Source organism: Rhyacophila brunnea, unplaced genomic scaffold (assembly GCF_057557595.1).
Source record: "Rhyacophila brunnea isolate RB1 unplaced genomic scaffold, BYU_Rbru_1.0 scaffold_2, whole genome shotgun sequence".
NCBI lineage: Eukaryota > Metazoa > Arthropoda > Insecta > Trichoptera > Rhyacophilidae > Rhyacophila > Rhyacophila brunnea.
Genome location: NW_028232859.1, coordinates 31,953,917 through 31,967,098, shown reverse-complemented (window position 1 = coordinate 31,967,098; position 13,182 = coordinate 31,953,917). Strand labels below are relative to the sequence as shown.

The 13,182-nt window shown below is 32.3% G+C and overlaps 1 protein-coding gene across 1 annotated transcript; it reads left to right on the top strand.

Moving 5' to 3' along the window:
* Positions 1-8,445: 8,445 nt before the first annotated feature.
* On the top strand, positions 8,446-9,054 carry LOC147072197 (uncharacterized). The gene has a single exon (XM_085946686.1). The coding sequence runs from the start codon at positions 8,446-8,448 to the stop codon at positions 9,052-9,054; it is 609 nt and encodes a 202-aa protein (XP_085802812.1).
* The last annotated feature ends 4,128 nt before the right edge of the window (positions 9,055-13,182 follow it).

Here is a 13,182-nt window from a genome sequence, read left to right as displayed (position 1 = left end):
TGCAAAGAATTTGAAACACTCGTAACAAATCTCATCAAGTGATTCGAGGAGATAGGGTCCCAGGGCGGGTGACATCTCCGCCCTTTAATGAATCGCATTCCAGGAGTTGTTCCACCCGCTTGCATCCTGCGGACACATTTATTGGACAGCCCACAGCTCTCCTTTCAACCCAAATTACCGACACTTCAGCGCCGGAAAAACAATTGCCACTTTGTTAAGGTGTCTCGCTTAACCTACCCCCAGATTGCTTTCGCATTATTCGATCTTATTATTACAATATACTGCGGTAAAAGTAATAGCCCAATGTAATATACCTTTTTTAGGGTGTCCCAAATATATTTATGTACGTGTCTACTATGTTTATTGTTCTTTCAATATTTAATAATTACATAGTCACAGTGTATATATATTTGAACATACATAATTTTGAAAAATACTTCTGAGAAAAAATATTATAACCAATAGAAAAAATCTTTTTGAAAAAAGTAAGCCACCCGGCTGGAATCGAACTAGCATCTCTTGGGCTTACACCCCGTCCGCGCATTATCCTCTATGCTACGAGGCAACATACTAATTGCGACAAATTTTAACTATTGGCCTTTTAATAACTACTCATCAGCGCTCCTCTAAATCAAGCTACTTTGGCAATCGGTTTTTGTTTCTTAAATCAAAGTAGGTTCCTACTACTTCAATTACTAACCGACGTCATGGATTTCTCCAATATTTTTATGATGTAACTTGAACTTGCTAATAATGTTTAATTGACTATTTCTTTTATTCAACGAATAATTCACAAGATTTAAGAATGTACCATTTTAATTATTGAACATACATAATTTTGAAATACATGAATACCATTCTCTGTACATAAAGCCGCAGGTTCAGATCCTGCACTGGTAAAGATTATATTTTGGTTTTTTTTATTCAAACAGAGTATGAATCTTGTAAGTGAGGTGAATGGGTAAAAATTATTAATATTTAAAAAGTATATTAATATAGTAAAACTATACATGCAAACGTTTGAATAATTGTATTTCACTAGTGGTCATCTGGGAATAATTAATCTGAGATTTTTAACTATATTATAAGTTTAAATGATTTTATGCACATGCTAGTATGTATTTATTTTATATCCATTTCACATAGTATCTATCAGTGGCGAAGGGTGGAGGTAGGCTGTTAAGATCCGACATTAATATTGCACACTAAACTTTGTCAGTCAAACATATTTGTTTTCATTGCACTAAGACTACACAGTGTAGACAGAGTTTGTTAGTTTTCAAAATTCAATTAAAATTTTAATCCAAACCATAGTAGATAATAGTCAAAAACATTCTTAAGTTAATAAAATATATTACATTATGCCATTAAAACATGCATAATTTTAGATATTTTATAGATAATAAAATATTCTTATCGATTACAATTTGGTTAGGCAGAGCTTAATGAATTTAAAAAAACTAATCAACACCATTTATAATCCACCATACTTTGTATTATTAATTAGACAAAAACAAATAAATATGACTGAAAAGTGTGCACTATTTTTGTCGAATCGCCCATAGCATTCCTAAACTATTATTAGGTTTTAGGATTTGGTTTAGGCAGGGATTAATTGAATTTTAAAAACTAACTAGAACCATGTGCAATTAATTGTATTCTTAGTTCAATTAAATCAAATAAGTATGACTGACAAAGTTTAGCGTGCACCATTTATGTCGAATTTTAACAGCCTACCACCACCCTTCTTTAAACCTACATTATAAATATGAAGGACGCAAAAAACAAAAGTTGCACTAGTCACAATATGAATATGAATAACTTGTGACTTCTTGTATCTAACTATGAATTATAAATTCAATAAGGCAGGACTTCTTAGTTTTTAATTCCATCATGATTTTAAACCAACAGGGTATGTAAAACCACCATTTTAATTCTGTTATCTTAAGTAATTGTAGTTAATAGAAACTTTAGCTGCCTTTAGTATGCACATTCATAGAATGTAGCAATTGGTTTAGTTTCTGTATTTTGTGAATTGTCTCTAGAGGTTTTCTTCAAAGATATAGGATTTAAAAGCAAGCCTTTAGATCGTTTAGTTTCAGGAACATTTAGTAAGTTTCAAATGGGTCAATTCAATTTGTAGCAAGTGGGCCTCCTAACTCGCAACTAATTAAGAACAATTTGTGTGGTATCAAGTCTATACATTACTATATATAGTATCCGTGTAATGTATCATATTATATATACCCACTGATTCTTGTCTCTAGAGCATACTTTTGAAATAATAGCCAAAAAAGGGCAATATTTAACAAATAAGTGATTTTAGGTATTGTAAATGTTTTCCTAACACAATTAAATGATCGTTATATAAAATACTTGGCATACTAATATTGTATTTTTAGTTTTTTTTTGCATCCGGTTAAATAACGTCGCAAGTCTGAAATGGTGGTTTTATAATTATGGTTGGTAATAATATGATTAATTTAGTTTTTTTGCTATTTTAATAAAATGGTTTCGTATCTCTAACTCAAATAGTGTCAGAAAAAAACAGTTAATATAGTAGGTACTCATATTATTACTATTTGAATAGTGTTCAATCAATAACAAAAAAGTTACGACTGTATTTTACCAGAAGCTATCTAAATAACAAATGATTTTATAACTTTTGTAACTTACGAAAGATGCTTTGCCTACCATAGGCACCTAGTGAAAAATACTAACCTTGCAAAATTTCATAATATATATTTGACATAATATTTAGGATAAGAAAAATTAAAAAAAATGTTACATTCTTAATCTTTCGTTAAATAAAATATCTTTCTCTTTTTAATATTTTTGTAATTCTATAACAATAAATACTTTCTGATTTATGCATCCAGACTTTTTCTGCATTTACAAGGAATATTTAAAACTTTAGATGTAAATAGTATTTTACTGAAGGCGCGATAATTTCTTGGTGGAAAGATTATATTCGTTATATTCATTAAAACAAAAAACATTTTGCATTTAATAAAATGAATTCATTAACAATGAAAGGATTTTTTTAAAAGATTAATTGATTAACACATCTATTTAAACCAATTTTAATATCTTTGTTATTTTATTCTACGTGTATTTGTAATTCTATCATAATAATGTAAAACAAAATTTATGTTCAAAATATGATCTATCCATAATCACAACATGCTGTTTTGATATGGATAGATTGCATTTGGTTTAATTATATGGTATGCGTAGGGAATCCATCGATGCAACGTAGTTTAGTGCACTCAATTTGTAGGAGCATGTTCTACGCGCATGGAATTGGTATACTAATTAGTTTGCTAACTGTTTTAATACCAATCTAGTGGTGTAAGTGCTCTTGTCAAACTGTGTGGTTATCAGATGTTTATAGCTTTTGTTGTAATTCTAATGATTAAATAAATTTCTAAAAATATAATCCAAATTGAGCAATTGGAGATTAAAAAAAATAATATCAGTTGACTCAATGAGGTTATAATATATTGTATGGACTACAATTGATCCGATTTGGATAATTTTTTATGATATAAATATCATAACAAGTATTTTAATATTTACTGTACATTATTTGCACTTACTGTTAGAAAATGGTATCATATTATGAACACCATCGGAAAGCTTCGTAAAAAGTTCCATTTCTCAATTCATGAGTAGCGAATTTGAATTGTATTAATTTTTGAATGTGTTTAGATACAGATTGTGGATTTACTACGTTGAACGAGTGTAAAACAACCAACGATCATGAAATTTGCAAAGAAACGGCCAATATCCCAGCCTGTACCCGATTACAGAATGAATTAAAAATATATATCTAACAAATGATATAAAACAAAGATGCATGAATGCGTAATAAAGAAAGTCGCTATTATTGCTTCAAACAAAATATATGGATTTCTTTACGATGATTCATTAAAAGATAAGTTCGAGCAAATGTTACATATTATAGATGCAAATATAGCTACATATTATGTCAATTTCAAATCAAATTTATATATTTAGTAGGCATTAAACCCAGACCGTCACTATATGATTTTTTTTTTTTGGAATTCATGGTAAAAAATAAATATTTCTTTAAACATACATACTTTGAAAACACCTCATTATTATACCTACTAGATTTTTTTTAATATGACATCTGACGGAATTTGAACCTGTAACCACTGGATTAGCGCATTAATTCATTGAATAAAAGAAACGGTGTATTAAATAAATTATTTGCTTGTATAAGGAGATATTCTACTATTTGACAAACTGTATATACCTACCTAACTTAATTTATTATAATTTAAAAATATGTACCTTTTTAGATTTTAATGATTGTTTTTACTATTTTTTTTCTGGTTTAGTAATGCAATTTGAAGGAGGTAATTAAAATTTTAAAAAGTTTCTAAAATAATGAAAAATGAAAGATAAATCAGAAGAATTGCTGTCAAAGTGAGAATGGATGTTGGAATTTTATAATATCGTTGCAAAAATCCGGATCATGTTTTTACCCGAGGGTCTCAACGCCCAAACTTTTTCCGGATAATTCGATTAGGATACATGGTGCAGATGTGATACTCCCCTAATTATAAATTCATAAAACGGACCGGTACGTCGCTGTCATCAGTGACGTTCATAATCAAGTTACGACCAGCGGAGCGATGTTATATCCTCTATCAGTATACTATTTACCAGAGAAAATAACAAAGTGATTACATTTATTATGAGTTAATTACAATGTGTCGTAAACATGAGTTTATATATTTGACTGATTCTTATATAAAATTGTACGAACATATAAATGGCTACATTGCCACTCCAATATTTTTCAAACTCAATCAATATATCTTGAGATTGAAATGATAGTTAATTTACATTCTCAAATCTTGTTGATTATTCGTTGAATAAAATAAATGGTTTGTTAAATATATACTATTGAATGAAAATACGTTTTTGGGATAGTCAATATATTTTAACATATTTAGAAATTGAAAACAAAAAATGACTAAAAAATCATAAAGTTAAAACATTATTATCTAAAAACCCTTTGAATTGTCTCAGAAGAGCTTAATTAAGAAATATAATAAATATAAAAAAAAATGATAAACCTACCGTAAAAACGTCAATGTCGACAAACTATGACATTACAGTGTCGGTATTTGTATTGAGATACATCACAGCTGGGACATATACTTTAGATGCAACCCAAAAGTAAAATACTATTTATCCTTATGGCACAGTCGCATGGAATTAATCGTTATTACCGACCCTCCAGCAATTCTATAAGTGTATAACCAGAAACCTGAGATGTCGCTCGAGATAGAGAAAAATCTCTTGACCTTGTGCTTGCACTATGCTCCGATGGTGGAGCGTGACATGGTGAAGTAAGTAATCATTGAAATATTTGATGGTTTTGGATCCGAATCTTTAGTTATATTTTTTAAGAACGTTGTATGAGGAATGGGGTTTCCATGTTTTGATTATGTCGTTCCACATTATTTATCGCCCTTACATAATAATTTTTCATCATATTAGCACATATTATATACTGTATATATTTAAAGAATTTGGTAATTATGGAATATGTGAAGACGTACATTTATGCAAAATATTTATCCTAAGTAAAGATACATAAAAAATGGTTATTAAAATAAATCAAGATTAGTCATTGTGAAATTGTGTATTTTTTTTACGAATACAGTAAATAGTAGTGAGGAAATAACGGGAATCAAGCTTAATTTTATACACTACGATAAGTCATTTATAGATGTTGCAAAACAATTTATATATGTCTACAAGCCATTTATCTATTGCGAGAGGAACGTTAATTGTATTTGCATGCCACGTCCCTATTCGGCGAGGAGCAAAGAGCGGCCGGGCCAAGTTGAAAGAGATCCACGAAAAGTGCTCTTCTAAATTTTAAATCAACTCTGCCGAAATGTTATATTAAGAATTTGAATTAATTATTTTTCGAGATCCGGCTAAAGGTATTTATGGCTTATGGAAAGTTATTTTAACTAATTGGTGTAATGAAATTTACCAAAATTTACCCGTTTCAAGTTTGCATTTAAAATTTCTATTTTAATTTTAATTTATATCGAATCGAAAGAGAACGAGAGAGATCTCGCAGTATCAGTTCGTTATAACAAATAATATAATGAAATATCTCTACAATTTGTTATTTAAATTGTAAACTGTTTTTGATTTGCTCTTGTTAAAATACCAATGTACCAACTCTAAAGCAAAAATATAAAAAAATCGAAATAAATATATACTTACTACCTTACGAGTATACATATCCTTCGAGTTTTTGATGAGTAACATATGTTTTTGATATTTATTTAAAAACATACTAGTTTTTTTAGTTCAAAATATCACTTTTTTTAAATTGAGAAACTTGGAAGTCAATAAATGTTAAACGACAAAAAACACAGGCCACTGATTTTTCAAAAATATATAACATGTTTTTCGTTTGAAATTCAGTATAAATATAATATTTATCATTATCTCATTTAATTAAGTTAGTAAAAAATATCAACATCGATTTTTTAAGAAAATCAGTAGCCTGTATTGTTGTTCAAGTATTTGTCGCTTAGCATTAAAAGCCCTTTAAATATAGTATATATAATTCTACTGTTTTCGACATTTTCAGATTTGACACAATTCTCAAGAAAGTATTTTAATAAAACATGTAATGTATTCTATATTTTGTAATTACAGATATTTCAGATGAATATCTATTATAATTTCATATATTTAATATAAATACCGATTCTTGAATATCACCCCTTCATAATAATATAATTTGGTCACAGAAAATATGGTGTTTGTATGCAGATGATATTTGGCTATTATATCGAGTTTTTTAAGTAGTAAGTACGGATTTGTACATAATTCACACTGCTTTGATTACAATAAAAAGATATCGTAGACAAACAGTTTACGTAGTATACTGTACACCACTAAACATTTTACCTGCACTGGCGCTGGAAACATTGTTCGGTTCGTTTTTAAATGCAATTATGCAAGCTCGCAGGCTGTTGGAAGCTAGGAGATGTAAAGGGTGAAGTGGGTGGCAAACAAGGTGAATGCAAACTTCCCCATTCGCGCAACAACCTTTTTTTTCGAGTGAAGTATACTGTAACCTCCCTTCGTTATATTTTTGAATAATGCTCGTGTACCTTTTCTTGCTGTATATTTTCACAATATATGTAAAATATATGATTTCTTTTATTTTGTTAACTGTCAATTCATGGTGGAACTGCATTGTATTGTTGTTTTTATTTAATAAGACGCAATTTTTTTTGTAGTACTTATTCCACTTTTAATTAATCAGTTGAAAATTTCCCTCTGAGGCGGACGAAACCGATCCTAATCTATTGATTAAAAGTAGAATAAACACTACAAAAAAATTGCGTTTTATTAAATAAAAAATAACAAATATATGATTTATGCGAAAATAGTTAACTATTGACAAATGCTACGCAAATCAGAATAAATAATTAAATTTTAGGCACTTTTATTATGAGTTACACAAGTATAGATTTTATGTTACTATTCTTTCAGTAACATAAGATCAGTAGCAGGCAAATGGTTGGCTAGGGCCTCAATGAAATGCACTAATGCCAATAGGTACATTTCTATAAAGTGTTGAGACGCTACTCTACATATGGCCAACAAATCCTATCTCTAACCTCCACGAGGCGTCCCCTGGGCAATGCAGATGTGGTGTGTCTTGTGACAGTATAACTCATCTGTAGCTAATAGAGAAGGGTGAAAGGCGAAACTCTGGCGCCTTAAAACGAGAGACCCCTTGGCTACGGGAAGGAAAACCCAGACAGAAAACCACACACCAACCCGTTTGGACAGCGTGGTGTGTTATATCCAAATACCCCCATGGAACAAGAACAAAAATCTCGGCCCTTATTCTCCAGAGGCTAACCTAACACTGATCACGGCAGCAATCAGCAAGGGAAGGCAGAGGGTGCTAAGAATCCCCGGAAAGACGGTAACGGCTGCCTACCGATGACCATTGCCACCTAGAACGCGAGAACATTATCCAGCAACGCCAAACTTCTAGAGCTCGAAGAAGAACTCGAAAAAATCCATTGGGATGTTGTCAGGCTCAGCGAGGTAAGACGACAAGGAGACGATATCGTCAATCTCCACAGCGGACATGTACTCTGTTATAATGGGACTAAGACCGGACGCACAAGCGGTGTCGGATTTTTAATCCACAGACTCTGGAAAGATCGCATAGCTGAATTTGATTTCTCCTCAGATAGAGTAGCAAGTTTAACAGTTCAGCTCAGCAAAAGATACCAGATTCTGCTTTTGCAAGTTTATGCGCCCACTCAAAACTCACCTGATGAAGAAGTGGAGGAGTTATATGAAGAAATCAGTACGTTGAAACATAAACGGAAATGTCACTTCACTATCATCATGGGGGAATTTAATGCACGAATCGGATCTCAACACCAGGATGATGCAGCGGTCGGGCACTTTGGACATGGCACCAGGGATGGCCGAGGAGACATGCTAGTGGAGTTTGCGGAAAACCACAATGTCTACATCATGAACTCATTCTTCAAAAAGAAGCTTTCCCGAAAATGGACATGGCAAAGCCCAGCAAAACAAACCAGCGAAATTGACTACATCCTCACCGACAAGAAGGATATTTTTCTAGACTGCACAGTCATTAACAAGTTTAATACTGGAATGGTAAGGTGTAAAGTACGATTTAACATCAAACGTGAGAGATCCAAACTGATGCAGAAGCCCAGAGTCCGCAGAGGTTTGAGAAGCAGAGTCGAATTCCAACAAGAGCTGGAGAACAGGCTAGCGGCTTTCCAGGCTAAAAATGACCCCATCTCCCTACAAAACACCGAAGCAATAACAAAAATCATTATAGAATCTTCGGAAGAGATAGATGCTGCTGTGGTTGAACGTGTAAGCAAACTTTCAAAGGAAACGTTGGATCTTATGAAGCTGCGTAGGAGTACAAAAAGCGAGCAACAAGTTGCAAATGATCTCGAGTACTCCACGCTGTGAAAAACTCTACGTAAAAACATACGAGAAGATCTTCGTAAGTTCAATATGAACCTTGTAGAATCAATTGTTGCGTCAGGAAGGAGCTTATATAATAAGCAGCATCTGTCAATAGGGAGACGGCAGATCACGACACTAAAAGCACAAGATGGAAGTATCGTGTGTAACTGGGATCATCTACTGGACACTGTTGTAGAGTTTTACAGCGCTCTATACAAAGATGACACTGACATCAATTCAGATCTTCCGGTGAATGGAGAATATGAAGATCCTCTTCCCGAGGTTACTATCACAGAGGTGGAATATGCTATAATGTGCATGAAAAGTGGGAAAGCCCCGGGAGAAGATGGGCTGACTATCGATGTTCTCAAACGGGCCGAGAGGACGGTGAGCGAAGTGCTCGCACGTCTGTTCACATCTTGTCTGCACAAAGAGAACATCCCAGAGTCATGGAAAAATGCCTCCATTATTATTCTCCATAAGAAAGGAGTCACTGAAGATCTGAAAAACTATCGACCAATTAGTCTACTGCCAATTCTGTATAAGGTTTTCACGAAAATACTCTCAAACCGTCTCGAAACAGTTCTAGATGAGAACCAACCAAGAGAGCAAGCCGGATTCAGAAGAGGCTACAGTACTATGGATCATATATATAATCATAGAGCGCTACCAGGAATACAAACTGCCATTATATCTTGGTTTTATAGACTATGAAAAGGCGTTTGATTCCATCAAAAATTCTCAATTATAGACGCCCTTAGCAACCAAGGAATTTCCAGACGCTACATAAACATATTGAACAGTATATACAGTGATGCCACAGCATGCGTAAAACTCCACAAACGGTCGTGTAAATTCCCCATTAACAAAGGTGTCCGGCAAGGTGATACCATTTCAGCTAAACTATTCACCGCTACTCTTGAGGACTTATTTAGGAAACTTGATTGGGAGGAAAAAGGTGTTCCAATTAATGGAGAGCATATCAGTCACCTGCGCTTTGCATATGATATTGTTATACTTTCACAAAACCCGAAAGACCTCCAAGGTAGAATGCAAGAACTCGCGGATGTCAGTCAAACGGTCGGTCTAAAGATAAATGTCTCAAAGACAAACGTGATGAGGAACTGTTTTTCGGACCCTGCGATTATCTGTATTTCTGGCACCTAACTCGAGCAAGTCAGCAGCTACATCTATTTCGGACAGCAAGTGTCCATAGACGGAAGCATGCACGATGAAATTGCTCGAAGAACAAAGCTGGGATGGAGTGCTTTCGGACGTCTGAATAGTATCTTCAAGAGTGACCTACCATTATGTCTTAAGCGTAGGGTGTTCAACCAATGTGTGCTACCCGTGCTCACGTATGGCTGCGAGACGTGGACCCTCAACACGACAGATGTCCAAAAGCTAAGAGTCACACAGCGAGGCATGGAGAGGTGCATGTTGGGCATCACGCGAAAGTACCGTAAGAGAAACGAATGGGTTAGGAAGCAGACAAGAGTACGCGATGTAATAGACGTTGCCAAACAGCTGAAATGGAGATGGGCGGGGCACATTGCTCGCCAAAAAGCCGGCCGCTGGACAAATGCCGTCATCCAATGGTACCCAAGGGGTACGAAACGGCCACAGGGTCGCCCTAAAAGCCGCTGGATTGACGAACTGGTAAAGTTTGGCGGAAATGCGTGACAGCGAACGACACAGGACCGAGAGAGTTGGAGAAAGCTTGGGGAGGTCTTCATCTAGCAGTGGATTGACCCCGGCTGATGATGATGATTCATTCAGTGAATTAATATTTATTGTTAAATTATCAGGAAATAAATATTTAATTTCTTTCTGAAAAGTAACATTTTATAAAAAACTTGAAAACTAAAAGATTGATTATTTAATTTTACTTATATTTATTTTATTGTATTCATTAAACCAGCAAAATACATATATATTGTTTGACAGTATCCACCATAATTGTTCCAGAAGAAAAATTAAATAACAATTTTCATTAGTAAATATAAATAAACAGGTACACAACCAAATTTATAGCTTTGAAGAAATTTATATATCACTTAACAAATTATAAATTTAAATTACCGAAAAATATATGTACTTACGTAAAAATAAATTTTAAAAATAATAATAACGCAGCGCTATCTATAATATATCTAGATGGTAGTGAATTAATATAATAAACCATACATCATTTACATTTCGTGCTTCATAAGCTCGACTCGAAGAAATATTTGTAGGTGAATAAAATATTATAACACCGGCCACATAAGTAATTATTAGAACCATAATAGTCTACTCTACTCTTTATTCAGAAAACGAACAAAAAAGTAAAAATATTTTAATAAAAAACATATTATTTTCTATCTAACAAAATCGAGAAATTTTGTTAGGAAAAAAAAAATATTAGATTTTTTATAAATGAAAAACAATTAAATCTCTTAAAGCGTATTACCATCATTATTTTTTTATATTATTTTGATAATAAAGTACAATTCTAACATCATCAAATATTCATCCATATATAATTATTATTAATTTCAAAGATATAAAAAATTATTTATAAATGAATTTATGCTTTAGTTTTAACTAAAAAAAATATCATCTTAAATACGCTTATTCTAAAATTTGTAAAAAAAAGTTCAATCATGTTTAAACTTTCTTCAATGCAAAATTATTTAGTGGATTTATGAAAGCTCTACCCAGAGCTTTTGCAGACATCAACACTCAAGTCGTCACTCAGGTAAACCTGAAATTGGCGTCGACATTCAAGTTAACGCACGCCAACATCAACTCGTGTCACTGTTCAAACTTAGTAATGCGATTTTAGTCGCTTCACTGTAAGTGAGCTATTATTTTAGCAATAAAAGATCATTTTCAAATCACAGCCAGCCATTTTTTTGTTATCTACATAATTAATTCAAACTTCAGTTTTTTCATGTGAATCGTATGATTATGAACGTATATCAATTGATTGAAACCTAATAGTTTCAAAAATAACAGTAATCTGAATTAGAATTTTTTCCCATATTGTGCGTTCAACGCAACTGGTGATTTTCCATTAGATGACCATTAGAAACTATTAGCATGTTAATTAAATGTGTTAATTAAATAGTAATTAACTGGTGAATATCCACTGAACAGAGAAGGTATCTACACTGAACTATTTTAATTATATCACTATCTACGAGTATATATTTTAATTAGGACTATTGTAAGTTTATTATATTTGAATAATACAATACTGAAAATTATTGGTGGATATTAAACATCTAAAATTATGCAAAAGTTATTTGTGTTAAAGTATGTATACATAAAAATTATTCAACATGTATAAAATCTACATAACAGCGTGTTACAAATATTAAGTATTTTTTTTAAATTGAATAATTATATTTAATTTTTCAATGAATCTTTAAAAAAAATATTGTGTATTTATAATTGATTTTACAAACAAGTAAAAGTTGAGTCACATTTCAGTTGTCAGGTATACTATTATATTATGTTTCGTTACCGGATATTTTTATATCATGATTATTCAATAAATATTCGCTTAACCCATTGGTTTCGTAATTAGAATCCAAATGCCATTAAAGAGAACTAAAGAATAAAAAACCAACCATGTAATGTATGCAATATGTAATGCAAGCTAAAAATCAGCATTTCATGGATCAATAGATGTACATATCAATATTTGCTCTACGTTGCTTACTAAAATATAATATAACTTCAATGTTAAGAGAAAAAATATTTTATAAAAGTCGTCTATTTCCGAAAACCAATAATTCTACATATCGTCGCTCGGTATGCAATACCACGTTAGCGACCATTTGACCGAAATGTGTGTTTTGACACCATTCGATTAAAAATATAAATCTCCACGTATGTGCATTCATATAATGCTGGATATTTGTTTAAATTGACGTTTTAATAGGCATTTTGTAACACCGCGTATGTGATTTGCAAGGCAACACCGCGAATGTGTTGCGAGTTTTTCCTTTAATACCGCGTTAGCGACCATTATCCAAAATGCATGTTTTGATGCCATTTGATTCAAAATATAAATTTCCGCGTAGGTTAATTCATAGAATGCCGGATATTTGTTTAAATTGAGGTTTTAATAGACATTTTGTA